The sequence below is a fragment of the Myotis myotis genome, unplaced genomic scaffold (genome assembly GCF_014108235.1).
Source record: "Myotis myotis isolate mMyoMyo1 unplaced genomic scaffold, mMyoMyo1.p scaffold_m19_p_2, whole genome shotgun sequence".
In the NCBI taxonomy this organism is placed as follows: Eukaryota; Metazoa; Chordata; class Mammalia; order Chiroptera; family Vespertilionidae; genus Myotis; species Myotis myotis.
The window spans coordinates 171606351-171634030 of record NW_023416324.1 but is presented as its reverse complement, the minus strand read 5'-3'; the positions used below and the strand labels follow the sequence as shown (position 1 = coordinate 171634030).

Below are 27680 nucleotides of genomic sequence, written 5' to 3'. Positions count from 1 at the left end.
TTCAACCTGCACCCAGCTATTCTTTTTAACTACTGGTTCTGATGACCAGCAAGCCTACCACCAGATGCTTGTAGGTGGACTGACAGGGGTGGTAGCTGCTCAGAGCCAACAGCTCCTCATAGACTCTCCCCATGGGCTTCCCCTTCACAGTCCCATGTTGATTCCTTAGCTGGGCTTGCTTAATTCTTGGATTCCTCTGCAAATGCCATCATTTCCACACATTCCAGGGTTTCAGGAGAACTGATTAGTGACCTTCCTGTGGTCCTCCAATTCTGTCTATGAGAAGCTGGGACCATCACTTTCCTAGTTGTTCTTATAATTATATGAGTTCTAATGCCCAAAAATAATCATTATCTCACAATACTCACAGATGCTCTGCTTTTCTGACTGCACTCTGGCAGATACTATTATTGTCAGGAGTAGGATGCTGCAGTAACCAAAACTAGAACATGTGGCTTTAGTTTGGCTACCAGTGAGGAAACTACTTCAGGAGGCTTGACAAAAGGTGACCTGAGTCACATAGTGGTGAAACAAGTGGCAAAATTTGCCTATGGCAATTAGAAGGTAGAAAAATATATAGTAATAAACTTCTGGATCTGGCTGAGGAGATCTTATGTAGAATGTTGCAAGTGTCAGTATGTGCTTCCAGCTGTATATGGCAAGGTACTTCAGGAAGAAGTAAGTCTTTGGTGTACAAGCAGAAATTAGAGGAAATATAGAGGGTCCAGGGCTAGCTGGGTTGGAAAATAAGACTATTTCTCATCTCTAGTCTCTATACTAGCAAAATATTTTAAAAGAAAAAATGGTCTCAGGATAAAAATAATTACAAAGTTCTGGCTGTAAGACCCTTCATTTAAATGTAGAAGACTTAAAGCAGTGCCTAATGTTCCCTATTAGCTAGGTCAAAGGACACTGAGGAATCTTAAGAACATTGTTCCATAGTACCTTAACATGCTTTTCAAAGGAGAGAGAGAGAGAGAGAGAGAGAGAGAGAGAGAGAGAGAGAGAGAGAGAGAGAGAGAGAGAGCTATTTTGAAAAGAACTGTGGGTGTTGTTTTGGTCTAGAGTGGAATATATTTAAATATATGAAACACCAAAATTCTTTTAAAGAGAGATGTACCAACCAGCTTGGACTAGAACTGACTGAGACAATTCAAAATAAAAAGAGAACTCTAGACCCCAAGTTTTAATGCACAGGAAATAGGTGGAAAGGACTATTCAGCTACAAAATGTGCCATTTCTTATGGAAAAGGAAGAATGTCTCAGAGGGTGAAGCTGAGAAGCCAGAGGGCAGAGCCAAGAGCCACAGAGAGAAGTGGACTGGGGACCCACTCTCAGGGAGCAGCACCGGGCTCTTATCCAGAACTGGTCTCTGGAGTCGGCAGCATGTGCTTGGATGAATTTCAGATTATTATGGAGCAGTGACTGTGATATGCCTCCCATTCCTCCCGTTTTTCAGTGGGAATTTTTTGTGGTTATCCTGTGCTTGTGTCACCAAGACAAGAAGATATTTGGTTGGTGTAAGTGGATGGATGAAGAGACACAAAAGAATTCCTTGGTGTGGAGTTCATGAAGACTTTGGGGGGGGGGGGTAGGGAGCGAAGATAGATAGAGGGCGATTGAATGGGAGAGCTATTGGATGTTTAAGAATGTTTGAGTTAAGAACATATCTGCCTTGTTTGTTTGTTTCTCAAGAGAATGAGTTGATTGTGCCTTAATTTCAATTTTTTAAGTTTCTTGTTTTTTTTTGGATGTAACTCCTGATTGAGACTGAATCATGTGGGACCTCATCTTTATGAGTTCACCAGTTATTAGATGTTTGGGAAATTACTTCAACTCTGTGTTATAACTTGAATTGTATTCCCCAAAAAGGTATGTTCAAGCCCTAACCCTTGGTCTTGACTTGATCTTATGTAAAAATAGGTCTTTGCCCATGTAATTAAAATGACATCATACTGGATTAGGTTGGACCCTAATCCAATAACTGGTGTCCTTATAAAAAGAAGGAAACTTGAACACAGAGACTCATAGAGAGGGAAATAGTATAAAGACAGAGGCAGAGACTGGAGATACTCTGCCATACCCAGGGAATGTCAAGGAGTACCGAAGCTAGAAGGGGCAAGGATGATTCCTCCCTGGAGCCTTCGGAGGAAGCACAGCCCTGCCAACATCTTGATTTCAGACTTCTAGCCACCAGAACGATGAGAGAATAAACTTCTATTGTGAAAAGCCACCTCATTTATGGTAGTTTGTTATGCCAGCCCTAGGAAACGAATACACTCTGAATACAGGTTTTCTAATCTGTAAAATAGTGAAAATGAGAGTATTTATATCACAAGAATGTTATAAACATAACATGACTTAATATATGTAAAGCATTTAGAAAAGTGCCTGAAATATAGTCAGCACTCAATAAATCAGTGAGAAGAGCAGGACCACTGAGATCCAGCTCACTGAAATGACACCTTTCAGACTCCCAGTTAAGTGGGGTATGGGTGATTTCACTCGGTTGAAGAATTAAGAGACTGGAACTGCCCCTGGATATGTTTTTGTTCTCAGGTTCCACTTCATTCCTAATCTCCCTGAAGCCATAGCACAGACTTCCCTTCTTATGAGATCTCTAAGTCCAGGCTGCTGGAGCAGAAAGGGAACCAAGAGATCCCTCACAGCCCAGCATTACCCTGGTCTTATGAGAGAGGACCAGAATGAGGGATCTCTAAAAACTTCCATCCTCAGGAGAACAGTATTAAGTCTAGAATTTTGTCACTGTCCTGTGTTTCAAAGAATTTTGCCAGATATGTGAATTTAGGCCAACGATTCAGTGACAGCCCTATTGCAAATCCCTCACATCAGGTTCTGCACCAAGAGTTACCAGCCTGATTTTGCTACTTTATCCAGTTGTTCAAATTATAGTTAAAGATGATGAAAAGGAGCAAATTAAAGGAGCAGACAGAAAAAAAAAAAGATGTGTGTGCATGTGTGCGTGTGTACGTGTGTGTGTGTGTGTGTGTGTGTGTGTGTATGTGTGTACTGTATTTCAGAAGCTCTTTTTCTTAATAGCTTCCTTTTAAAAAATATATCTTTATTGATTTCAGAAAGAAAATGAGAGTGAAAGATAGAAACATCAATGATAAGAGAGAATCACTGATACACTGCCTCCTGCAGGCCTCACACTGGGAATTAAGCCCACACCTAGGCGTGTGCCCTTGTTGGGAATTGAACCATGACCTCCTGATTCATAGGTTGATGCTCAACCACTGAGCCACACTGGCTGGGCTGTATTTCAGAAGCGCTTGAAAGCCATATAAGTCAAAATAGCATAGCTGGTAGGTCTAACATTCAAGATGGCCTCATTTGAGAAGGGCTGGAGGTTGGTGCTCCAGTGCTGGCCCAAGTCATGTGGCCATAATAATAATAATAATAATAATAATAATAATAATAATAGTATCGACAACAGTAATAGCAGTAGTAATAGTCCCTTTGCTCTGTGTGAAACTTTCCAGTTGGCAGGATACTTTCACCTTGTTTATTTCATTTGCTTGTGATAGCAGTCTTGTGATGGATGCACTTCTGGTAGACACTGTCATTCTGGGCCCAGAGAGGTGATGTGAGTCCCCAAGGCCACATATCCTGGGAGCAGCAGACCTGAGACAAACTCCAGATGCCCTGTCTTCCGGCCCTGGTTCAGTCATTGGAATCAGAGAACCACAGAATATCAGAGATCAAAAGGGCATTAAAAGCTATCGAGTCTATCTCTTTCCTTTCTTAGATGGGGAAACTGAGGCTCAGGGAAGTGAAGCAACTGGTTCAAAGTCACATGGCCTGCTAATGGCAGAGCCAGGATCAGGGCCCAAGTATACTGAGAATGCCAGCACAGTGTTCTTATTTACTTGTTAGTCAGAGTGAAAACCTGCTAACAGAGCTGGGGGAGCCCCTAATAAGGTATTGTGTCAATGCACCACGTTCTGGCACAGTTAACACTGTGGGGGCCTAAGACACAGCTCCCTTACACTCATAGGTCCTTGGAGTCCAAGCTGCCTCCTGCAGCAAGGACTGCCCATTCTCAGGGAGGGCTCTGGTCAGAAAAGGGGATGGTCTCCAAGCAGCATGAGCCCGGGAGAAGAAAAGAGCTGGCTGGGGAGGAGTGGCTGGGAGCCTGGGAAGCAGGCATCCTGCAGGTGGGAAACTGGCAATGCCCACCAGCTCAGTGGGAGTGGATTGGAAGTAGGGGGGATGGGTGGAGGGAGAGTCTGGGAATCCAGGCTGGGAAGGCGGGCCAGGAAGGATTTACACTCTTGCTGCCTCAGATGCCCCACCTGACCCCTTCAGTGACTTCAGGCCCATTCACATGCAAATCCCCAGGGGACTAGGAGGCTGCACCCAGGGTTGAGGACAGGAAAATTGCTGGAGGACTGACTGCTAAAGACAAAGCCTCGCTGTGTTCTTCCTCAGCTGGGCTGCCTGGCTCAAGGTGTGTCACAGTCTGGACTGGAGTGAAAGTACTGATTAAGTACGTGCTGAGTGGACAAGGGGGCCTGCCAGGGCCCAGTGTCACCCAGCAGTTCCAGGAATGTGTGAGCTGGTTTTGTCCTCTGCCATTGCTCAGGCCTCTGCCCCACCCTGGCCCAAATGCACCGCCTCAAATGTTCCCATGCAGAGAGCTGGAAAAGGAACCAAACAGCCTGGATTCTGGTCACTGCTCTACCACTCACTCATGTGCCATGTTAACCTTCCTGGGCAATGGTGTGCGGGAGCCAGCTTGTACCAGCTTATAGGCGCCAACTGCCAACTTTTCAAGGTTTTTTTGTGACCCTGTTCTTAAATACAGCCATCATGAAAAATCAAGTTTCATAAACTTACATATAACTTATATATATCAAAAACAAATTATATAAAAACTCATCACCTACTAACTATTTTAGCATTTTACTATTATCTATGTTCTTGAGATATTATGTCTAGTACGTGAGTGGTGAATGGTGGGCTATTGTGCATCTCTTCTCCCTTCCCAACCCAGATCCAGCTGTGAATCATTTACGTGCACACCACTATGTTCAGGCTGAGTTTTCACAAACATACAAGGTGGACATTAGTTCTGTCCTCTAAGAGTCAAGAGGTCAAATGAAAAAACTGGTGTGAAAGCAGCTTGTCAAGCCTGCAACTGCCTGTCAGCATTTAGCAGGGACCCTATTTCCCAGCCCCCTGAGGAGCAGGCTCTCCTTCCCTGTCCCCAGCACCTCTCTCTTCATTTCCCATCCCTGTCCCTCTGCTCCAGCCACACTGCCATCCCTGCTGTTCTTCAAACACACCCAGCCTTTGCACTGGCTGTTCTCTCCTATGGGAATGCTTTTCCCAGAAAGCCACATGGCTAACTTTCTCAGCTTCTTCAAGTCTTTGCTCAGATGTCACCCCTTCAATGAGGGCTAACCTGCCGAACATATTTCAATCATAACCCCCACCCTGGCTCACAGGGCCCCTTTTTACCCTGCTCTATTTCATTGCCTATCACCTTATGACACACCATATAATGTACTTATGGATTATGTTCAATGTTTATTGTCTGTTTCCCCCAGTTCAATGTCAGTACCCTGTGGGCGGGGATTTTTGTCTGTTTTAATTACTGCTATATCTCAAGCTCTGGCATTCAAGAAATATATTTGTCAAATAAATGGACACGTCCTGTTCCCTAATTTTTCCTTTATGAATGAGCACACCAAAGTAAACTCAACTTCGCTTTTTACTAAGGTGTATCTGAGAGCTGCCTGTGTACACACCAGCACACAGATTTGCACACCAGGTATGCCCATACCTCGGGGCACACTCCCCTCAAACTCCCCCACACTTGAGCACATTCTCTGCCCCAGCACTGTGACCTTCCTTCTGCTTCCCATCACCCATAGCCTGTGCTGTTTGCACTTCCTGCATAAAATTCGTGTTTTTTTTTCCAGACTTTTCTGAAGCTCATTTTCACCTCTTGATTCTTCTGAATCAGCTAGAATTGGTGTTTGGGAGCTGGTACCTCTTTAGTGAAAAAATCGCACCAGGGAATGCAATTAAAATTCACGAGAGACATTTATCCATTTCTCATTCTCTTTTCTTTCAGGATCCAAGGCCTCCTGTCCACTCCCACAGAATTAGCAGAGCTACTGCAGTAGCTGGGGTCAGCCACAGCCTGAAGGTTGAGTAAACACAGAGCTCTGCACAGAAATTAGGGGCGGGGTCAGAGCAGGGCCATAGAGGGACTCATCTCTCAGTTATGCAGCAGGATGCAGACTGATCAATGAGGCCTGGGGAAGTGGGCGGTGGAGTGGGAGGTACAGACCATCAGGACTGAAAGGGCTTGCAGAGGCCAGCGAGTCCAATTTTCTCACTGGACAGATGGGGAAACTGAGGACCAAAGCAGAGAGGTGACTTGCCCAATGTCTCAGCAGAAGTCAGTGATTGATTTCTAGACCAGATTCCTTTCCTTTATGCTCACCATCAGGAGACATATGCCTTTTTCTGTTCTGTCTCAGGACTGTGCTCACTGCTGGGAAAAAATACAGACATGGGCCCTGACCTTGTGAGGCTGATAGTCTAGTGCCGTGGTGGGCAAACTGTGGCTCACGAGCCACATGCGGCTCTTTGGCCCCTTAAGTGTGGCTCTTCCTAAACCTTAGGAGTACCCTAATTAAGTTAATAGCAATGTGTCTACCTATATAGTTTAAGTTTAAAAAATGTGGCTCTCAAAAGAAATTTCAATTGTTGTACTGTTGATATTTGGCTCTGTTGACCAATGAGTTTGCCGACCACTGGCCTAGTGGAATGACCTTGAGTTCACCGCTAGAACTTGTGTATCACAAACAGATAAATTGAGCATTTCCCAGCTTTCATAGCCCAGACTCCATTTCCAGTTATTTTTTGTAAAATATTTTTCTCTCAAAATCAGGATAAAAGAGTTCTTTAATAAAATCTAGACAACACAGGATCCTTAAGGTCCTTTCGTTTTACTAAATTTTACTGAGTTACTCTGATAGGCAGTGTTGCCTTAGAAAAAAATGCATAGCCAGGAAGCATATCAAGTTCCCTACCAGGATAAAGTCTGTTCGGAGAGGGACTGAGTGAAGATAAAAATCATGACTTAGGAGTAAGAAGACCAGGAATTGAGACTTGGCCTTCTATGGAGTCTTGGACAAATCCATTTAAGTTTTTTTTGTGCTCAGTTTTCTTTCCTTTATATTAGGTATGATAATCCCTGCTCTCCCTATTCCATGAGAATAAAGTGAGGCAATAGTTTAGAATCTGCCATAAGTTTGTGTTGCTACAGGTAAACACTCATGAGAATTAGCCTCCTGCACTTGAACAGGTCTTTCAAAGTACCTTTCTATAGATTGCCTGACAAGAGCAAGGTCATGGATAACCAACTCGTGGTAGAGATGAGAAAACTGGTATTTATTGAGCATCCACTGATACCAGCAGGCATTTTGTTACGCAGACCATTGCCATCATTACCACTGTAATAATATTTACTGAGCTAATCACAGATGTCTAGGACATACACCATTAAAGCATTGATCTCATTTGGCATTCCCAAGAAGCCCATGAGATAGACATTATTATTATTATCCACAGTTTACAATAAGAGGTGGAGGCAGGGCCTGACCCAGTTCTGACTGGTTCTAAAGCCTGATTTTTTAAAAAATATGTTGTTTTATTATTAGATCAGTTAGAAACTGTACTTCTTTTTTTTAAAAAAAATATATTTTATTGATTTTTTACAGAGAGGAAGGGAGAGGGATAGAGAGTTAGAAACATCGATGAGAGAGAAACATCGACCAGCTGTCTCCTGCACACCCCCCACTGGGGATGTGCCTGCAACCAAGGTACATGCCCTCTACTGGAATCGAACCTGGGACCTTTCAGTCTGCAGGCCGACGCTCTATCCACTGAGCCTAACTGGTTACGGCTAATGCCTGATTTTTGAACCCTTGAGCATGACTGCCTTTTGCAGTGTTGATTCCACTTACAGCCATTATCTCATTTAAACCCTCCCACAACCTTTGAGAAAAGTACTGTATCATTATAAACTTCTTTTTCCTTTACTGATTACAAAACCAATGCTTAGAGAGATTGAGAAGCTTAGGGTAATGCACTATTGAACTCCTATTTACCCTACAAGACTTATCTCAAGCATTAACTATTTCCAAAGCCTTTCCTGAACACCCAGAAATGACCACTTCCCAACCTTTATACTGCCTTATACCACATGCCGTAATTGCCTAGCTTTACTTTATTAATTATGTACTTGTCTCATAAGAATTCCTTGAGGACAGGTACTCATCTTTATGGACCCTGCCTTTAGTGCAGTGTCCAGTTTATGGAAAGTTTTCAATAAGATTCTTGTACTTCATTCCATAGATGGTGGGGAGACATTGAAAGATTCTGAGATGGCACAATCAAAGCAATGTTTTTCCTTTGAACGCATATAGAGGGTGGACTGGATGAGGAGAGACTGACAGCTGGTAGACATTTAGGAGGCTATTGCAATAGGCTGGGTGAGAAGAATAAGAATTGGAACTAAGTGGCTAACAGTGGAAAGAATGGAAGAAAAGCTGAATACATCAAGGATATAGAGTTAACAGAGGAACAGTGGTGTTATATCACATGAGCATTTAACAGATGCCAATTGAGCTATTTGCACTCAATGAGTAAAGGAGAGAAGAGAATAAAAACTGCATGCAGGTTTTTATTGTCTACCTTTCCAATGAACAGATGTCATGGAGTGAAAATGAAAATAGGATGTGTGCATATGCTGTCCCCTTGGTGGTTCTGGTTTCTAAGAACCTCCTTCAGTAACAACAGCTCCAGAGCTCCTTTCTAAGCAAAAGTTGACCACTTCATCTGATGCTCAACCAAAAGAACTATAATTTGTTGCATTTATGAGAAAAAATTCCCTTCTGGATATACTGTAAGACAGTGCTGTAATATATTTAAGAGGTTGAGTAAGTTTGACTATGGACAATGTTTGCCTTACATGTACTTATATTACATTACACTTAAAAAAAACACACAAAAAAACCCCCTGAGCATCTGTATATGGAACTCCACTGCCATTTAATTTTTTTAAAAGAAGAAAGAGACTGAAAATCTTGAGATATAAATTTTGGTCCCAGTGTGACCTTGGCCAATAAATTGCCCTTCCCTAGGCTTTTATCATAATGATGATAGAATTGAACTATGATTTTTGAAGTCTTAGCTACATATATATGAGGGTTACATTGGCCTTAGAGACCATCTTGTTCAAGTCCCTATATATATCAGTGACCCCATATAGAAGTAGTCACTTGCCCATGGTTTATCTAGTTAGAAGAGAAAGACCACAAGAATCCAGGCCTACCGACTCCCTGGCCAGCATCTGTGCTCTGACCTCACCTGCAACATTAACCAGCTGTGATTTGTATGCCTCATCTGTGCACTGCAGACACATTCCAAGGAAGCAGATGCTGTTGTGCAGATGTGTATGCATTTTGAAGACCAAGGACTGCAGGAAATCAGGTCGGAGAGAGGAATTTCCTAAAATGGGAGCATCTGGACTGCAGCCTTGGGGGTCCTGCTCTTCTGTAAGCTACTGATATGCAGTGTCAGCAGTGTGGTCATATCACCCTGATGGGTCAGGCTGGGAAGGGTGGTCTGTGGGTTTGGGCTGCGCTGAAAAAGGTTCTTGTGAACTGGAGGGTTCTTTAAACCTACTTCAAAGTCTACCAAGACAATTTAGTCACAGAGTAATAAAGCCTCAAAACAGGGCATATTATATGAGCATTTAACATCTCTGGATAGAAATCATCAAATGGAAATCAGTGATATTTAAAAAGGACAGCAGTGGAATGATATGTTTACAAGTTTTCTTTAAATGACATGTCACTAAGGCATCCCCAGCAGACTGTAGGCTCTTAATGGAGTGCGTATGGTCATGGAACCTTGAGAAGTGGCCATCGTAACATATCATTACTGGTTTCTGGCATTATTCTAACCAGAAAATTAAGGGTTTGGTGGGCTTATCTGGAAAATTCTGGCAAGGAGGATTAGGATTAGAATTCTGGAATTTAAGGGACTTTAGTGAATATCTCATCTCACCTCTTTATGGACCAGATGAGAAAAACAGAATTTTGGAGAGGATGTTGACTTATCCAAGGGTGGTGTGGCATGCTCATACTCATGCAGATGGAAAGCGAAGAGCCTCCCTTTCATTAAGTAGCCAGGAAAGACACATATTCTGGGGTCGCAGGTGGTAGGGCAATTAGAAAAAGTGAATGGGTTTCAACTATATGTAGAAGACTTTTGGGTTTGGGAGTTCAGAGGCCAGAGTACTAGTCTTGTTCCTGAATTATGAGCTCCAGTCACCTCTTCTGTCCAACAGGAATGTAAGCAACAGTCAAGTTATAATTCCTGATAGGTGTGAACTTCAGGGTGACGGAGGATGAGTGAGCAGAGTGAGCTTCAGAGTCACCTTCACTCTGAGCAGCCCCACTTCTGTTTTCTCTATTGGCTGACTAGAAGATTTCTTAGAAGAAAACGGTCATTGGGTCATAATATGTGAAAAACAACAAATATTGTGTGGGACTAGATGAGTATGCAGAGGGCCTCAGCAGCCTGATATTCTGTGAGTTCTTGACTCCAGGAGAGGAACTGTGCAAGGCATGTGTGGTCAAGGGCACAGGAACTGTCTCCATATGAGCACCAGTTGCCAGCTGACTAGGGCGCAGTGTCCTGCAAAGGAAGGCCTGCTCAGGCCTCATGGCTGCTGGAGCCTCTGCAGGGAGGCTAATGCTGGTGCTGGTTGGCATTCTAGAAGGGAGTCAGCTGGACAAGCTCAAGTAAAGAAATGCATCTTGCCCTCTCCACCCAAGGTGTTAATTCCTTCCTTCAAAGATTTTGGCAAAATATGTCTGGGGCAGAGCTACAAGAACTGCAGGGCACTTCAGGTAGGCAGCTCAGTTTCTGCATTGTCTCAAGCAGACTGATCTTTGGTTATAAGTCTGATTTTGGAGCAAAGTGAGTATTACAAGATTTTCTTGTCCACTCCCAATCATTTGGAAATTAATGGCAGATACGGGACTAGAACAGGCATTTCCTGAAACCCAGGCAAGAACTTAAGACTATGCTCTCCTTCCAGAAGGTTTAGTTCCATCTCCTTGGGCTTTCAGAAAGGTGTTTTACTTGCCTGGATGGGAACCATTAATCAATTTCCAACATACCTTCATCCAGAAAGGTCAAGCTTTGGGTAGAAATGTACTCCAGGGTCCTTAATTCAGTGTCAGAAAGGTCTTCTGATTCTATTGTTGCCCTTGAACAGTACCTTGTCATTTTTTCCCCATTACAAACCCAGCTGATGTCAGCTCCTTAATCTCCTTTGCCAGGAGACTTAATTTATTTGGGGCAAAGGAATAATTTAAATCCTCTATTGTTTGTTTGTCATCTTCATAAAGGACTCCTAACAAGGTCAAACCTGGCATCTGTCTGAATAAGAGGAAAACTTGTGAGAAATGATTGCTCAATGCATATGAACTGAGAGTGAGTCAATTCTAGGGGGGGGGGGGCGGATAATGAAAATAAGCCATTGTTGCAGCTAAAGAAAAAAAAATCTGTAAATTTATGGTTGTGAGGCTTCAGCTACCAATAAAATCAAGTGTTCTCACTGAGAAAGTTTCTAGATGGTTGACATGTTTGAAAGTAGAGGAAAGAAGCAGTTAGGAAGTTCACATCTAGCCTTGTCTGAATCTATGGAGTGTACTGTCTTATTTAGCCAATGTTTGGTCACCTTCCTTCTGGTGAAGTCCACATATTCAAGACTAACTTGGTTTTATGACCAGTATTAGTTGGGGAATTGGGCTGGGAGATTCTAACCTAATGCTAACCTAATGCCCCTACCCATAATCTATCTTCTCTTAGGGTTTGGTTCTGGCAGAGGCTAGATTATATCCTAAAGGACATAATTGTCCAGTTTGTCAGAAATTTCAATTTAGGATGATGCATGCTTAGGGTCTTGGTGAACAACCCCTGCCTGAGAGGTTGGCTCCGCTTGTCAGCCTCTCATTGTCATTACTCTTTTCCATCTTGTGCAGTGGCTATTTTCTGGGCTCATCTTTCTTTGAAAGGGGCCAGATCTTTTGTATCCCTAAATTCTCATAGTCCCTAGCACAAAACATTCAAAGAAGGGCAGCATTCCCTAGAGCAATGGTTTTCAAATGAGGATATTTTGCCTCTCTGGGGGTATTGGCAAGATCTGGAGACATTTTTGGTGCTCACAACTCAAGAGGGAAGTGCTATTGGCATCTAGTGAGTAGAAGCCAGGGATGTTGTTAAAAATTGTATAATTCTCAAAACAGCTCCCCTCAACAACGAATGATCTGGCTCAAAATGTCAATAGTGTGGAAATTTAGAAACTTTGCCATGGAATACCAATTTGGAAGCTTTTTAAGACACAAAACCCTTGTTGCAAGTAATATTTTTTGATGCAGACCCAACATAAATGATAAGCAACATCCAGCAATTAAAATGAGTTTAAGCAGGGTAGGAGTTCACAGCCCCACTTACCAGGCTTCCCCTGCCTCTAGTGGCTTTGTAACCCCCTGCAGTATACTGAGGCTCAGTGGGTCACAGCTTGTATAGTCAAAAAAGCATGGGAATGACAGTCGCAAGACATGGGTTTAGATCCTTGTTTTGCCACTTTCTAGCTATACAACTTTGGGTGAGTTGCCTTACCTTCTTGGATTTTTTCTTGGCCTGTTAAATGGGATAGTAGAACCTGCCTCATAGGATTGTTTTAAAGATTGAATAAGATTATAAGTGTAAAAGCACCTTGCAAACTCACTACTTTGTTGTTGATCAAACATTCTGGCTAATACAAGGCTAACTCTTGTTGAAATATTGGCTGTGGAAAAATGAATCTATAATAATCCTAACAATATGCAAAGTCTGCTCTAGAGTTGTTTGATGAGAACCTCCTCCAGGAAGTCAGAGAAAGTTTAGAAAGCAGGTTCTCATCTTTTCAAATCAGACACAACCTTAATAAACTCAATATCTCAGAAGTACTCCAATCATATTTTTTTAATTTAAATTAAAAAAGAATGAATGAATGAAAGTAAGAAAGAAAGAAAGAGGAAGAAAGAAAGAAAGTTCTCCAACCTTTCTTAGCCCCACTTTTAAAGAGCAGCTTCCCATCCATGGTCTTGTTTGTGGGCTTTCTGTTGATTATTTCCTACCCTTCATCCATGTGTTTTTTCTTTACATTCCCCTCTGATAGTGACCCCCACCCTTGTTTATACCCTTTGATGATAAAATACAAACTCCTTAGCATCACATTCAAGGCCGCTCAGAATCTCTCCCCAATTTAACCTTCCAATCTCATCTCCTACTGTCTGCTGCTGGATGTCCTACACTCCTCAAAACACTTGATCATTACTTAGGGAACGAGGCAATGCTTTCTAGTGCCTCAGGTTTCGACACACTTACAGATGTGTTTCAGTCTGATTAATGCTTATGCTGGGGTCCCTCCCCTTTTCTGCTTTTGTGAATTAAAAGTGACCTTGGAATAGAGGCTAATGAAAACATTAAAGACTTTGAGAACAGAAATAAAAAGAGGAAGCTGTGTTTGGCTGAGTTACACTTTGCCAGCCTCAGTTTTCCTCTTGGTCCTTTCCCGGTTTATGTAACTCAGCCTGCACCTAGCATGCCACTCACACCTTCATTCATCATGTTGTAACCTTTTGTGTCTCCCTCACTAGACTGCCCAGCATGGGAGTAAGCACAGCATCTAATTCATCTAGGCTTCCCTAACTCCCAGCAGATTCCCCGATAGACATCCTGGCCCAGTTAGGGAATATCAGGGGTCTCACCTTCACAAAGTCATATTCACAAAGATAGGAGGATTCCAAGTTGAAGTGCATGAAGTAAAGCTTGATCCGAAATCCTTCTGGAACAGTGATATTCCAAGTCACTCTCGAATCACTCGGGTAGGTGTCTGGATAGCCAGGCGACTGAATCTGGCCAAACATATTGCTAAGCTCCACAGTGTGGGCCAAAGCCTTCCACAAGGAGAAGCACAAAGCATGATAAAGAGGGAGCCACCTAAAAGACAAAAATGGATCACCTTACATTCATGGACACAGTTCCTCACCATTTAACTAAGTCAGCAGCCCAGAGATTAAGTTCTCAGCGTATCTCGGCCACTGACTTCTGCCTTTACTCCTCCCCTGTGGGCCTTGCTTACCCACTCTAGAATACAGAAAACAGTAACTCAGTGATTTCTAAAGTTTCTGTCAGTTGTGCTCTTTTGAAGATTTGATAATACTATTAAACTTTCCCAGCAAATACCACATTTGGGACTCTGACACATATCATTTTTCTGTTGAAAATGTAAATTTCATAATCAGGTAAAAGTTATCATTTCTTCAGCTCAACTTCATTTAAGAATTGTAACCCCTTCTGTTTTCTAAAAAGTAATAGTAACATAGTAATCTTGGAATGAGATTTGTACTCAATGATGCAATACCTTACACAAATTTAACAAAATTAATCAAGGTATGCACATTTTTGAATTAAGAAAGACTCAGTAAAACAAAATTTTTCCCTCTTGGTAAGTGTTCTTATAAAATGATCAAAGCCCTACAATTTATTTCCAGCTGTAGGAATAAAAAAGAATGAACTATTAAAAGAATTGGCTAAAGGGCAAGGAAAACTCAATAAAACTTACAGAACACACCCAATGTGACTGATGCAATAGAGGCAGAATGTTCAAGGCTCGTCAAAGCCCTAATGGTCAATATACACCACACCAAGCATCTAATAGATTGACCCCTCTCCTACCCAAGCAAGACCCAAGGACCTTGAATTCAAACATCCCAAACCTGGCTCATCAACTTTTCCCATAAGTACTATTTATTCTGCTTCCCAAGGTCAGTTGATGTAAACGTTCTTATATGAAATACTGGAGGCCTGGTGCACAAAATTCATGCATGGGGAGGGTCCCTCAGCCCAGCCTGCACCCTCTTGCAATCTGGGACCCCTCGGGGGATGTCCAATTGCCAGTTTAGGCCTGATCCTGCAGGGCCTAAACCACAGTCAGACATTGCTCTCACAATCCAGGACCGCTGGCTCCTAACCGCTGGCCTACCTGCCTGCCTGATCGCCCCTAACGACTCTGCCTGCCTGCCTGATTGCCCCTAACCACTCTGCCTGCCTGCCTGATTGCCCCTAACCACTCTGCCTGCCTGCCTGATGCCCCTAACTGCTCAGCTGCCTGCCTCATCGCTCCTAACCACCTCTGCCTGCCTGCCTGATCTCCCCTAACCACTTGCCTTCCTGCCTGATCGCCCCAACCACTTGCCTTCCTGCCTGATCGCCCCAACCACTCACTTGCCTGATCACCCCTAACCACTCTGCCTGCTGGCCTGATTGCCTCTAACTGCTTGCCTACCTGCTTGATGGTTCCAAACCGCCTCTGCCTCGGCCCTTGCTGCCGCAGCTTCATCCAGAAGGATGTCTGGAATGACGTCTAGAATGTCGTTTGGCTGTCCAGTCTAATTAGCATATTACACTTTTGTTATTATAGATTGCTATTGCATCCTAAGTGGTCTCCCTGCCTCCACTTTATACTATTCAGCAATCTTCCTCCAAGGTTGATTTACTAATACACAGATGTGATCATGCTGCTCCACTGTGCCTGCAGGCTAAAGCATCTACTCCCAGGTTGGCTGATGATCCCTTTTTGATCTAGTGCTGATCTGCCTGTCCACCTTCATCTCAGTGCCAGCCATACTTTGGCAAGCCATGCCCACCCATAACTCAGCCTTCTTCCACATGCTGTAATCATTCCCACCTAATTGTCTTATTTCTCCTCCATCATCCAATTTAAAACTTCTGAAGCTATGGAGTATCTTTCACTCAATTGAGCACATATCACACTGCACTGCTTTAGGGGAACAGCCCCTGAAGTTCGATGTATTGGGGTTCAAATCCCAATTTTTCTGCTTATTGGCCATAAAATCTTGGGTAATTAGTCTCTCTGAGCTCCAGTTTCCTCATATAAAAATGGGATTATCTCTAATTAAAAAACTCACATGAGCATTCAAGGTTATGTATATAAAGGATCTAGTGTAGAGCCTAATGTATAATCAGTGATGACTGAATGAGTGAATGGATGAATGAAATGGGGCCACTGTCTTATACAGCCCCAAAAGTCAATGCTGGGAAATTATACCAGCATTTTAGGATTAATAGTTATATCTTTGCTAGTCAGGAAACTTTTTTCCAACCCTCTGTCCCATAAGTACAGATGCATATATGTGTATATGTGCATATGCATGAATTTTTGAACCTATATATATAGCTTTCTCATAATATTTACATAAAAGATAAATAGGTAAGTGCAAATAGGCCTAAAAGGATATCATCAGGGTACTAGCAGTGGTTATTACTGACGTGGAATATGAGTGTTTTTAATTTTATTTTCGTGTATACAAAATGTTCAAATTTGTCTAGAAGGACCAGTACTATTTTTTTCAATAAAAATAAAACAATAAAATTACTTAAATTTTTTCCAAGGCCCTTATAATAGCAACATGTGAGATGCAACTAAGGAAGCAAATTGTTTTAATCCAATTGCCAGGGTCAATATTTTTTTAAACCAATCTGTTGGAGGAAGGGCCATAGAGGCAGAGGAGGCATAAGTCCAAGTCTCTAGTGAATTCATAGGAAAGCTGAGTCCAGAAACTCTCACTCACAGGGCCCAGGCAGCCCTACATTCAAGGGAGGAAGTATACCCATGTCAGCAGGGCAGGGAGTTCTGCTGCAGTGCTGCTTGGGGAGGGGAGAGTGCTGGTCCTGGGGCAGAAAAACTAGGTTCCAGTTCAGACTTTTACTTCATTTATATGAACCATCTTGGGAAAGTCATGTTAGGTTTCTGTCTCTTCATCCATTTGGTGATAATAATGACTTCCTACAGGGCTGCTCTCAGAAAAAGGCAGTTGAAAAGTGCTTTGTTAACTGCCCAGCCCTAGGCAAACATTAGTTATGATTACTCCATCATGCTGCTTCCCAAAAAACAGGGGGGTTAGGAGTGACGGTTGGCTCCCAAATCGGACTTCCCTGTAATAGCGACATCCAGATTGTGCAAGGCTCAAAGGTCAACTTTCTCCACGGCTGCTTTTTCCGGACCACATGGAGGAGACTCAGCCTCCTACTGCGGGGCTGTCAAGGGCCGGCTGCTGACAGCCCAGAAGCCCAGGACCATGTGGGGTAGACAACTGTTTAGTGTGGGAGGATGGCCTACGAAGCTTTCTGTTCTATTCTGTTTGCATCTCAAAACAGTCGAACATATGAAACAAATATCTCCTTGCACATAATGGGCTTGAGCATATGCTTGCTTGCTTTAGGGGCTGCAAATCAGAGGATATAAGTGTTGGCTTTCATTCCCCATCACACTCTCTGACTGTTTTTGGCTTCTTATACACCAGGCACCGGCTGTACAATTCCTGACACCTGCTATCTATATTCTAGCTAATCAAAAAAATTGAGCTACATTTGCTTGAAATGTCAAAAGTAATGTCGAAAACTGGGATTTCAGAGGCTCCAGTGTGGGAACAGGCCATCAGGAAGGATAAAAATGCCTGCGTAGATCAGTGATTATGCAATGAGTAGTAATTTCTATCTTCTCCATTCACTCCCCTCACTTCAACCCGCACTACATCCAGACTGTCTCTGAGTAGAAGAGTTGAAAGGGACTGCATAGATCCCTTTGACAACACCCTTAGTTGACTGGTGATGAAAAGGATACCCCAAGAGGTGACATGTCATAGCCAATACCATATGGCGAATTAGCTTCAACAGAAGAAGGGAATAACCGAAGCTCACAGAGGAAGCTGGGTCCATGCCCATATGCCCAGGCATCTGGCCAAAGCAATTAATCCTGTGAAAAATAATTCAAAAACCCATGGCTTTATGTGAAAATTTTGAAAAAGATACTAATACCAAAGCCCCTCCCCCAACAGATTCTAGTTTAATTGGTCTGGAGTGCGGGCCAGTCCTCGGCACTTTGAAGCATTACAGATGATGCTAATGTGCAGGAGGACTGGGAGATGCCTGTATAGAATGTTACTTGGTTGAGAGTCTGGTAGAATATGGTAGAAAAAAAAATCCAAGTCCTGGAGTTGAAGTCCAAAGACCCAAGTTTAAGTCTGAGCTTTCCAAATCATCCATGTGGCTTTGGGTAAATTGTTAACTGCTTTTATCGTCACTTTTTCATAAATCCTTACCTTATCCAAAATCTGAAAACCAGAAGAGACAGTGCCCATGAAATGGTTTTGTAAACTCTGAAGTGCCCTTCTATAGGAGGCAAGACTCTTGGAAAACTTCTAGTGGAGCACTTTTCTGGAGTATTTGTGCTATTTAACAACTGAATGCAATTCAGCCAATATTTATTGAATGCCTAACAGATAAGGAAACAGATATCATACTAGACAGATATCATACAACTACGAAAAGATTCTGTATCATAGGAGACAGTCAATCTTGGAAGAGGAGGTGGGCATTTAAACAAGGAGATGTACAAAGACAAGAAGAGATGTAGTCCCAGAGGACAGAGGATGCTTATTCTGGGGATGTTGGCTAGGGAAGAGGAGGTGATGTTTGAGTTGGCTGGAGCAATCGGGTCCCCTAGGTAGAAAATAAGGGGGAAGGATGGTCTGGGTTAGGGAATGGGTAAATGCAAAGACACAGAACTTGTTCATCAGCCCTGTAGTTTGGTATGACTGGGGCATTGGGGGTAGGGTGAGATTCAAACAGTGACAGATCAATCAAATTGTCATTGCATGTAGATGGCATACATTTCATCTCTTTTAGGAGAAAGGAATATGAAGTTAGATGGCAGATCTAAAATTACAATGGATTTAAAAAGAGCAGAATGTTCTTTTAAAAGAATTAACCTTAAAGACCCGATTACCTCTCTGAACCACAGGTAATCTGAGTTCAAAGAGTTAACAGTCTGAAGCCCCTCATTGATCCCAGACCCAGAAAAGTTGCTAGGTGACTTTGCAAAAGAGAAACAAATAGAACCCCCTTTTTCAATGGAGAAGAAAATTAATGGGAAAAGAGGGGTTTAGGGACTTAACATCTGCAGTGTTTTTCTTTCCTTTCTTCTTCTTCCTTTTTTTTTTTTTTTTTTTATTCTTAACAGCATTAACACTTATAAGTAGTAAAAACAATTACGGTTGTAAGGTTTTGAGACTTGCAGAGGAAAACTTACAAGGAATGTATGGTAGGAAGGATCAAGTAACTCAAACTATAGCTGAAGAATAGGGAATGTTGAAGAGCATAAAAACAATTAGAATTTAAAGTCCTCGGTTCAGAACCAAAGGCTTCTTTTAAAAAAATACAATTGTGGTATCCTGTAAGAGCCATTTGGTGCTATTGGTATTCTGATTCATACCACCAGCTGCCTCTGATTTCAGTCAGAAATTCAGAAATTTATAGAAAACTGTAAAACGGGGACAGGTTTTTAGTTTTCTAAATTGAGATTTTAACTGGCCAACTTCTGAGGGTTTAAGAAACCACAGAGCTGAGCTGTGGGAAGCTGGTTTCTTTTCCGGTCAGAACAAATAAACACACAAACACATATCTAACTCACAAAGTGTTGGGAGAGGTAAACCAATGTTCTTTGTAGAGGAGAAAAACAAAAAACTGAGCCTGTGGGCAGCAGGAGGAAAGTCTCATTCGCCAGCAGGCAGCACCCTACACTGGCAGAAGGGGAATCTGAGCCTCAGCAGCCCTGGGCAGGATTTGCACAAAGTCTCCCGTTTCAAGTTGCATGTCTCCGGAGTCCCAGGAAGGCGCCCAGCTCAGTCTCCCTCTCAGAGCCCCAAGGATTGATAAGAAACCCTTTGTACCACCCATAGGACACAAAGGTGAGTCAGCCCAGAGACAAGGTCAGACCCTGCGGGGCTATTTGACACCCGGTCCCTTTAGGGACAGCCTTGCCCATTCCTACCCTGGCACTCACCTCATTTTCTTGCCTTGGGTTTTCCTGGCTGCCTGGCCTTGGTCCTCCCCGGCCTGAGTTGTCTGTGAGCTCGTCCCCGATGTGGTGTCAGCGATGCCTTATCTTTGTTCTGAGGTCCCTGTGTGTCTCTGGAATTGGCTGGCATTCTCCATTCAGGTCACGCCTTCCCCTGCCTGCAACAGATCCCCTCTCCCCCTCTCTCCCTCTGCCTTTCTCTCTCTCTCTCTCTCTCTCTCTCTCTCTCTCTCTCTCTCTCTCTCTTTCTCTCTCCTCCCTCTTACACACACTCAGAGGAACCTGACAGAACAGAATCTGTCTTCCTGAAGAGATCTGCTCCTCCAGTTCCCTCCTTTATCCTGCTTGGCTGGCTCCAGTCCCTGAGAGAAAATAACTGAGTGGCTCAAATAGGTATTTGTGTCACCGTGTGTGTGTGTGTGTGTGTGTGTGTGTGTGTGTGTGTGTGTGCGTGCGTGTGTGTGTGTGACTGTGTGTGAGTGTAGAGGGTGGAGGGGGGCAAAGTCTAATTTCTCTTCACTCTCCCTTGCCAGATGGCTATAGTTTTCTGCTCTTTTTCAGGACATTGGCAAAAGGACACCAACTAAATAGAAATAACCAACCAAGAAGGCAATTCTAACATCGACACTGGGAAAGAAAACAGATCCCTGGTCCCCAGGTCTGTGGGCAAACAGCACAGGTTTTCCTGTGAGCACAGCCGCTGGCCAAGAATATTTGGGAGCAGAGCCCTGCAGTTGGCTCTGTGTTCCCACTGAAACACAGAATTTGTGCTGTTTACCAACTCAGAGGGTGCAGAGGTCTAACAACCAGAGAAGATGCTTCACAGTTAGAAAGTCCTGCACCCAGGTGTAGGAAGAGCCACACCTGTATATGTGTCCATATGCAGGTTTGTGGAGAAATCAGCACCAGATCTAAGCTGTGCTGGATAATAAGTGAAGTAACTCCCTTCACAACAATGACAACCAAATGGGCATAAAAAAAGAGATTTTTACTGAGAACCTTTTCTGCGTTAGGCAGAGTGACACACAGATGTCATCTTAGTTACTCCCACCAACTTGTGAGGGTCATACCATTATACTCATTTTACAAATAGGAAAACTGAGGCTCAGAGAGGCTGCATGACTTGCCAAGATTGCCCAGCCCTTAGTTACTTCTTACTGCTACTACCACTAATAGTGATGTGTCAGACCCTGTCTAATAATGTGTTAATTCCCTCCAATCATCTTTGTACCTCAGCTAGGTGGGTAGTAATAGTGTTACCATTTTACAGGTGTTGACACTGCCCAGAGAGGGTAAGCAACTTACCCAAGGTCACACAGCTAGAAAGCAATGAGGAAAGAAATCTGAGCTCTAACTTATTATATTGTACTGCTTCTCAGTAATGTATTATAAATGCATGTGACAATTCAAGTACATACAACATTCAAAGAGAAACTCAATTTGAAGCATTTTAAAAACAGTGCTAGACTCAGAACTTATATCTAAGCCAGCTGTGCACTTTAGGTCCAATACTTAACATCTTCAATTCTGTTTTCTTACCTAGAAAATGGGGTTGCAATGAAACTTAAGTGGGATTATACTTACGGAGGGCTTTTTTAGCTAGCCAGTGGTGTACCTGAGAAAGGGCTACCACTGTTTCTAACCAGGGGGGCACATTCATGCACTCCCAGCTTTGCTTTGGCACAGTTTAGGGAACGATGGCTTGAATCTCACTGAAATTCTCCTTGCTCCATTTTCTCTCTAGTTTCTCTATTTTAACACTTTCAAATGCCAACCTTGCCAAGTCCGCCTCATTAAGAGGCTGTGGTCAATAATGTGGGTGCAAGTACATGGATGAGAGAATAGGTTTATCTTCAGGCACTGTTTCAACGAAATGTTGCTTTGTGTTTCAGGCATAATAGAAACAACCCCTTAAAAGTCCCATTAAGAAGACTCACAGGCTCCTTGGACATCAAATAACTCTCACAAAACAACATTTAAATGATTTAAGTGTAAATGAAGCAGAAACACATGGACTACATTTCTCTTGGAATACACAAGGGTTTTAAAACTGAAGGAGAAAGAATTTGGCGCAAGGCACACTGCGCTGTGCAGAGGGCCCTGCCCATTAAAGACATTCCCTCCATTCACGCTGCAGCTGAGCAGGCCCTCTCCTAATTTAGGGAACATACAGGGAAATGCAGTCATTTGTCCTGGGTGCGAAGGGGAGAGCTTGGGAGGGAAAGCCATCAGCTTCTCCTCGTAAAGTGTCATAGAGCAATTGAGCCTCCTGGAATGGTTTCCTGGCCATGATTTTTCAAGGCTGCCAGCGTTCAATGGGAGGCATTTGAAATAAGTTCTAAGCCAAAGTTCTGCCAATATGCAGCAGATCTGATGTGTGCCTCCCTGGGAGTGAGCCAAAGCTCTGATGGAGTCTGTGTGAAAGCAAGAATGTTGTGGCTCAGGAGTGATCTGGGTGGGCTACAGGGAAGCTTCCCATTGGGTTGGACTACATTGGTGATACTGTATTGTCTTGTGTTTTCGATAAAACCCCCTGTGGTGTCATGAATAGATGGGGGAGTGGGAGCAATGGAAGGGAATTGGTCTGAAAGTAGGCTCAATATGGGTAGGCTAACTTGTATGTGACCTTGGGTGGGTCACCTAGGTTGCTGACTATGGGAGGGAGGCATCAGTTTGCTCCACTGTGAAATCAGGGAGTTGGACTCTGCTGAGATCATGAACACATACACATGTGGGCTGGAGGACTATTGTAGCGAAGAATATCTAAGAAACTGATAAATAGCCCCAAAGATCAGAGCTTAGAATTAAATTTTGGGTTATTCAGCACATTGACTTATAGTAGGTCAGGTGGATTACTAATGACCTATAAAGCTAGTCAAAGAGTACAAAGTGGTCCTCTAATCTTGACACTGGTTTTATCTGTTGCCATAATAGTATCCCATTAATTAGAATTCAAACCTAAGTATTCAGAACAATAATTTTCAAGAAGCTTCAACTAGCTATTTTTTTTAAAAGTTTCACTAAAAGGTTTAAAATATGCATACAAGGAACTAATAGTGTGTTATTTAGGATCATAAAATTATAGAATGGCAGATGTGGGCTCAATACCCCCAGGTTATAGTCAGGGTAAAGGAGCAAAAAACTACTACAAAGAGGGTAAGTGCCACAGCATTCCTACCACTAGAAAGGACTTAGTTTACATGTTCTACTGAAGTATTTATTATATGCAACTCTTAAGATGGAACCTTCTGGAATTCCATGAATGTGTTAGAAAATGTAAGGAATTTGGGCAATGGGTTTTTGTTGGCAAAGTCTGAAATCCAAGCTTCCTAAGAATATCCAAGAAACTGATAAATAGCTCCAAAGATCACAGCTTAGAATTAAAATTTGGGTTATTCAACACAATGACTTATAGTATGCTGAAAGCCATCACTTCAGAGCCTACCAGACTCTCAGAATCATCTGGGGAACTTAAAAAAAATACCAATACTTATTATAAGTAATATTCCTATCTTTTTACAGATGATGACATAGGTTCAGAGAGACTAAGTGTGTCAGCAAGAGGACAACCAATATTTACAGCCCAGGCCTCCTGACCCCAAATTCAGGACACTTTCCTCTCATCTGAGAACTACTGATCCTGCCTGTGGACTTTGAACACCCATGAGCCTTGTTGTCATGTACCAGGAAGAATTCAGGGAAGGAAAAAATAGTTTCTACTAAATAAATAAACTGTTAAGCTCTTTTATAGGCTGAATTGTGTCCTCCAAAATGCATGTGTTGAAGCAAGCCCTAACCCCCAGTATCTCAGAGCATGACTATTTAGAAATTGGGTCTTTAAAGAGGTCATTAAGTTGAAATGGGGTGTCAGGGTGGGACCTAATCTAATGTAATTGATGTCCTTATTAGAAGACATTAGGACACAAACAGAAAAGAAAAAAAAAAACATGTGAGGAGACAGCAAGAAGGTGGCCATCTGTGAGCCAAGGAGAGATGACTCAAAAGAACACCTTAATCTTGAACTTCTTTAAAACACCTGCCAACACCTTGATCTTGAACTTCTAGTCTTCAAAACTGTGAGAAAATAAAAATAAATTTCTGCTGTTTGAGCTGCCCAATCTGCAGTATTTTATTATGGAAGCTTTAGCAAACTAATACAGGTTCTCTTACAGAAGATTCTCCCAAAGCATGAAAGACATACTACCAGTGGTGTCAAGCTGGTTGCAGGTGCCAAATACTTGGAATTAATAAACACTGGGTCAGTAAAATTTTGTTTGGTAGGTAAAAAGAGAAACCTTGATTAATGCTGAAATATAGAGAATTTAGTTTCTTTATATAGCAAGAAGTGAGGAGGTAGGTAGTTCTGGGGCAACTACTCAACACTGTTTTCTTTCTTTTTCCTCTGCCAGCTGTAGGAATTGGGCTTTTATTGTCATGCTTGTTGCCTCATGGTTACAAAATGGCTGTAGTGACTCCAGATGTCGTGTCACTATCTAAGCAGAAAAGAAGAAGGAAGAGGGAGAGGTAGCATTGGGGGACTTCTCTTAATGTCTCACAGGCCAGAGCTGGGTCCTACAGCCACCACTAACTTCAAGGTTTTCACAGCTTACATTAGAAGCAGGCATTAAAGAAGACAGGGGTTAGAAGTGGGGATTGTATGAGTTGACTCTCAATGTCTGTCACCATCATATGCCAAAAAGAGTCCTGCCTTTTAAATTTCTCCTTCACTCCTAATATTATAAAAAAGAAAGTCTCAAAGTGGTATCATTATACCATGAATCCCATTTTCCTTTTAACAAGGAAAGGCAGATTTCAGGTTCAGAGTCTTGAGGATGCAATGGTATTCTGCTAGAATTTAACAATTTTTTATTCGTTATCTTTATTTTTATATTTACGGCAGTACCATGTTTTCAAATATATGGATTTTAGTTAAAAAATAAATCCAGAGTTGATTGAAATAAAAGTTTTTTTAAAAAATAATAATTAGGCGGCATTTATGCATATGAAAAAAATTGTAAAGTTAAATGGCTACATGTTGGGAGCATGGGTCTAGAGCAGGGGTGGGCAAACTTTTTGACTCGAGGGCCACAATGGGTTCTTAAACTGGACCGGAGGGCCGGAACAAAAGCACGGATGGAGTGTTTGTGTGAACTAATATATATTCAAAGTAAACATCATTACATAAAAGGGTACGGTCTTTTTTTTTTTTAGTTTTATTCATTTCAAACAGGCCGGATCCGGCCCACGGGCCGTAGTTTGCCCACGGCTGGGAGGGTGAAGTCATGGTGGAAAAAGACTGGTCTGTGAGTCAAGATGTCAGGAATGGAGACCACATTTTGCCCAAACCCAATGTGAAGCCTTGAGCTTTCTGTCTGTCCTCCTGGGTTTGGAGTTTCTAATTTGCAATGGAAATGTTGGACTAGGTGTTTTGATTTATCTTTTGAAAGCACATTCCTACTCAAACACTTCATGGCATCTCTGTTTCAGTGTGTGGAACAATATCTGTCACACTACTATTGAGATGAGATTAAAGTTTAGAAGATCTCAAAGTAGTTTTAAAAAGCGGGTGACCATGGGAGCATGCTGAAAGAGGTTAATGGGGGCGGCAGGGGAGTGGGGGAGAATGGAGGAGGATCTATGAAACACTTTCAACAATAATTTTTTTTTTTTAAAAGAGGGTGATCTCTAAGATAAAAGAAAAAGGTATACCCAAGAAGAATGCTTCTCTGTTATGACTCATTTTATCCCCAAAATAGCCAGTAAAGGCCATATATTATCATCTCTATTTTACCTACTTGATTAATAATACTGCGATGAGGTAATTTAGTCCCAGAGGTGATATATGCATTGCCCAGGGTTGCACAGAAATTAGATGGTGGGGCTGAGACCATGAACTCAGATTTCCATACTCGCCTGCTCTTTTAGATAAAGTTGTAGGCCACTCTATTTGAGACTAAATACATATCTATCAACAAGTGAATCTAAAAATCAAGTCAATAAAAAAATCTGATGAACAGAATAAACTGGTGAATATAATAGAAGCAGGGGCATAGAAAGGGAGTGGACTGACAATTCTAAGGGGGAAGGGGGTGTGAAGGGTGCGGGAAGAGATTGGACAAAAATCTTACACCTATGGATGAGGACAGTGGTGGGGGGTAAGGGCATGGGGTGGGGTGGGAACCAGGTGGAAGGGAGCTATGGGGGGAAAAAGAGGAATATCTGTAATAATCTGAACAATAGAGATTTATTTAAAAAAAAGAGACTAAGTACTTTAAAAACAGACTTACTTTTTAAGACACTTGCCTGGCCAACACAGCTCAGCTCCCTACCACAGAGTATTGTCAGATAAAGAGGTATGCTAAAGTGTTTTGACCTCTGCTGAGGAGCAAATTCTTCATGCATTCCAGTTGCCATTAGGCTTGTGGGTTATAGAACCTCCTTTGGTTTCTATAAGAGGAGATACCTCTCTCCTTTTCCCATCTCTTAGTCTAAATTGATTACTATCCTCTTCCTCACTCTTCTCCAAGCCAGAATCTAAGTTTACTAGTGGGCAGTGAAATTGAGTCAACCACACATCATCTTCTGCTTTCTGCCTTATTTCACTCAGTGAGAAACAACTTGGAAGCAGCTTCTTTAAGGCAATTCTGGCTCTCTCTTTGACCTTCTTTCTCATTCACCTGGACCAAGCGTGGGAGGAGAGGAGATTAAGATTTAAACTAGCAGGAGGTGGGGGTGTTACACTTAAATTTCTGACCAAAGGCAGCCTTGTCATTTAACCAAACTCTACTGAAGAGCTTGATTCTGAGAACCTGGTACTAGCCTAGCTGGTAACACAGGGTATCCGATTTCCTGTTTGGTTGTTTCTCCTCATAGTAATCATGGGGGAAGGTGATGTATAAGAGGGAATCTTGGAGTCCTTAAGAACCTAAGACATACACCATTTGTTATGGGCTGAATTGTGCCCCCTTACCCCCATTCATATTTTGAAGTCCTAAACCCTAATATCTCAGAATATGACTATATTTGGATATAGGGTCTTTAAAAGGGGACTCTTATAGTGGGCCCTAATACAATATGACTGGTATCCTCATAAGAGGAAGAGATTAGTACATAGACAACACAGAGGAATGACCATGGGAGTACATCTCAAGAAAGCAGCCATCTGTGAGCCCAGGCGAGAGGTCTCAAGAGAAACCAAACCTGTCAACACCTTGATCTTAGACTTTTAGCCTCCAGAACTGTGAGAAAATAAATTCCTGCAATTTAAATGACCTAGTCCAGTGGTCGGCAAACTCATTAGTCAACAGAGCCAAATATCAACAGTACAACAATTGAAATTTCTTTTGAGAGCCAAATTTTTTAAACTTAAACTATATAGGTAGGTACATTGTTATTAACTTAATTAGGGCACTACGAAGGCTTAGGAAGAGCCACACTCAAGGGGCCAAAGAGCCGCATGTGGCTCGCGAGCCGCAGTTTGCCAACCAAGGACCTAGTCTATAGTATTTTGTTATGGAGGCCCTAGGAAATTAATACACCATACATACCTCTGTTGGATCTGCTCACCTAAATCCAGTTTATATCCATTATAGCTACCCATTCCTATTTGGTCTCCTCTCTCTCAGAGGTTACT

General features: G+C 42.4%; 1 protein-coding gene across 3 annotated transcripts in view; it reads right to left on the bottom strand.

Annotated features, from left to right (window-relative positions):
* Positions 1 to 20414, bottom strand: part of MASP1 (mannan binding lectin serine peptidase 1) — a 66223-nt gene extending 45809 nt beyond the window's left edge. The window contains exons 1-2 of one of the 3 annotated variants that reach the window (XM_036351545.1): positions 20033 to 20414; positions 13875 to 14106 (exon numbers count right to left, since the gene is read on the bottom strand). In XM_036351545.1, coding sequence (XP_036207438.1) covers positions 13875 to 14106; positions 20033 to 20037 — 237 coding nt within the window. In that variant the 5' untranslated portion in view covers positions 20038 to 20414. The remainder of the gene's footprint in view (positions 1 to 13874; positions 14107 to 20032) is intronic. The other 2 variants (XM_036351546.1, XM_036351547.1) reach the window with 2 other exon arrangements.
* Between the last annotated feature and the right edge of the window lie 7266 nt (positions 20415 to 27680).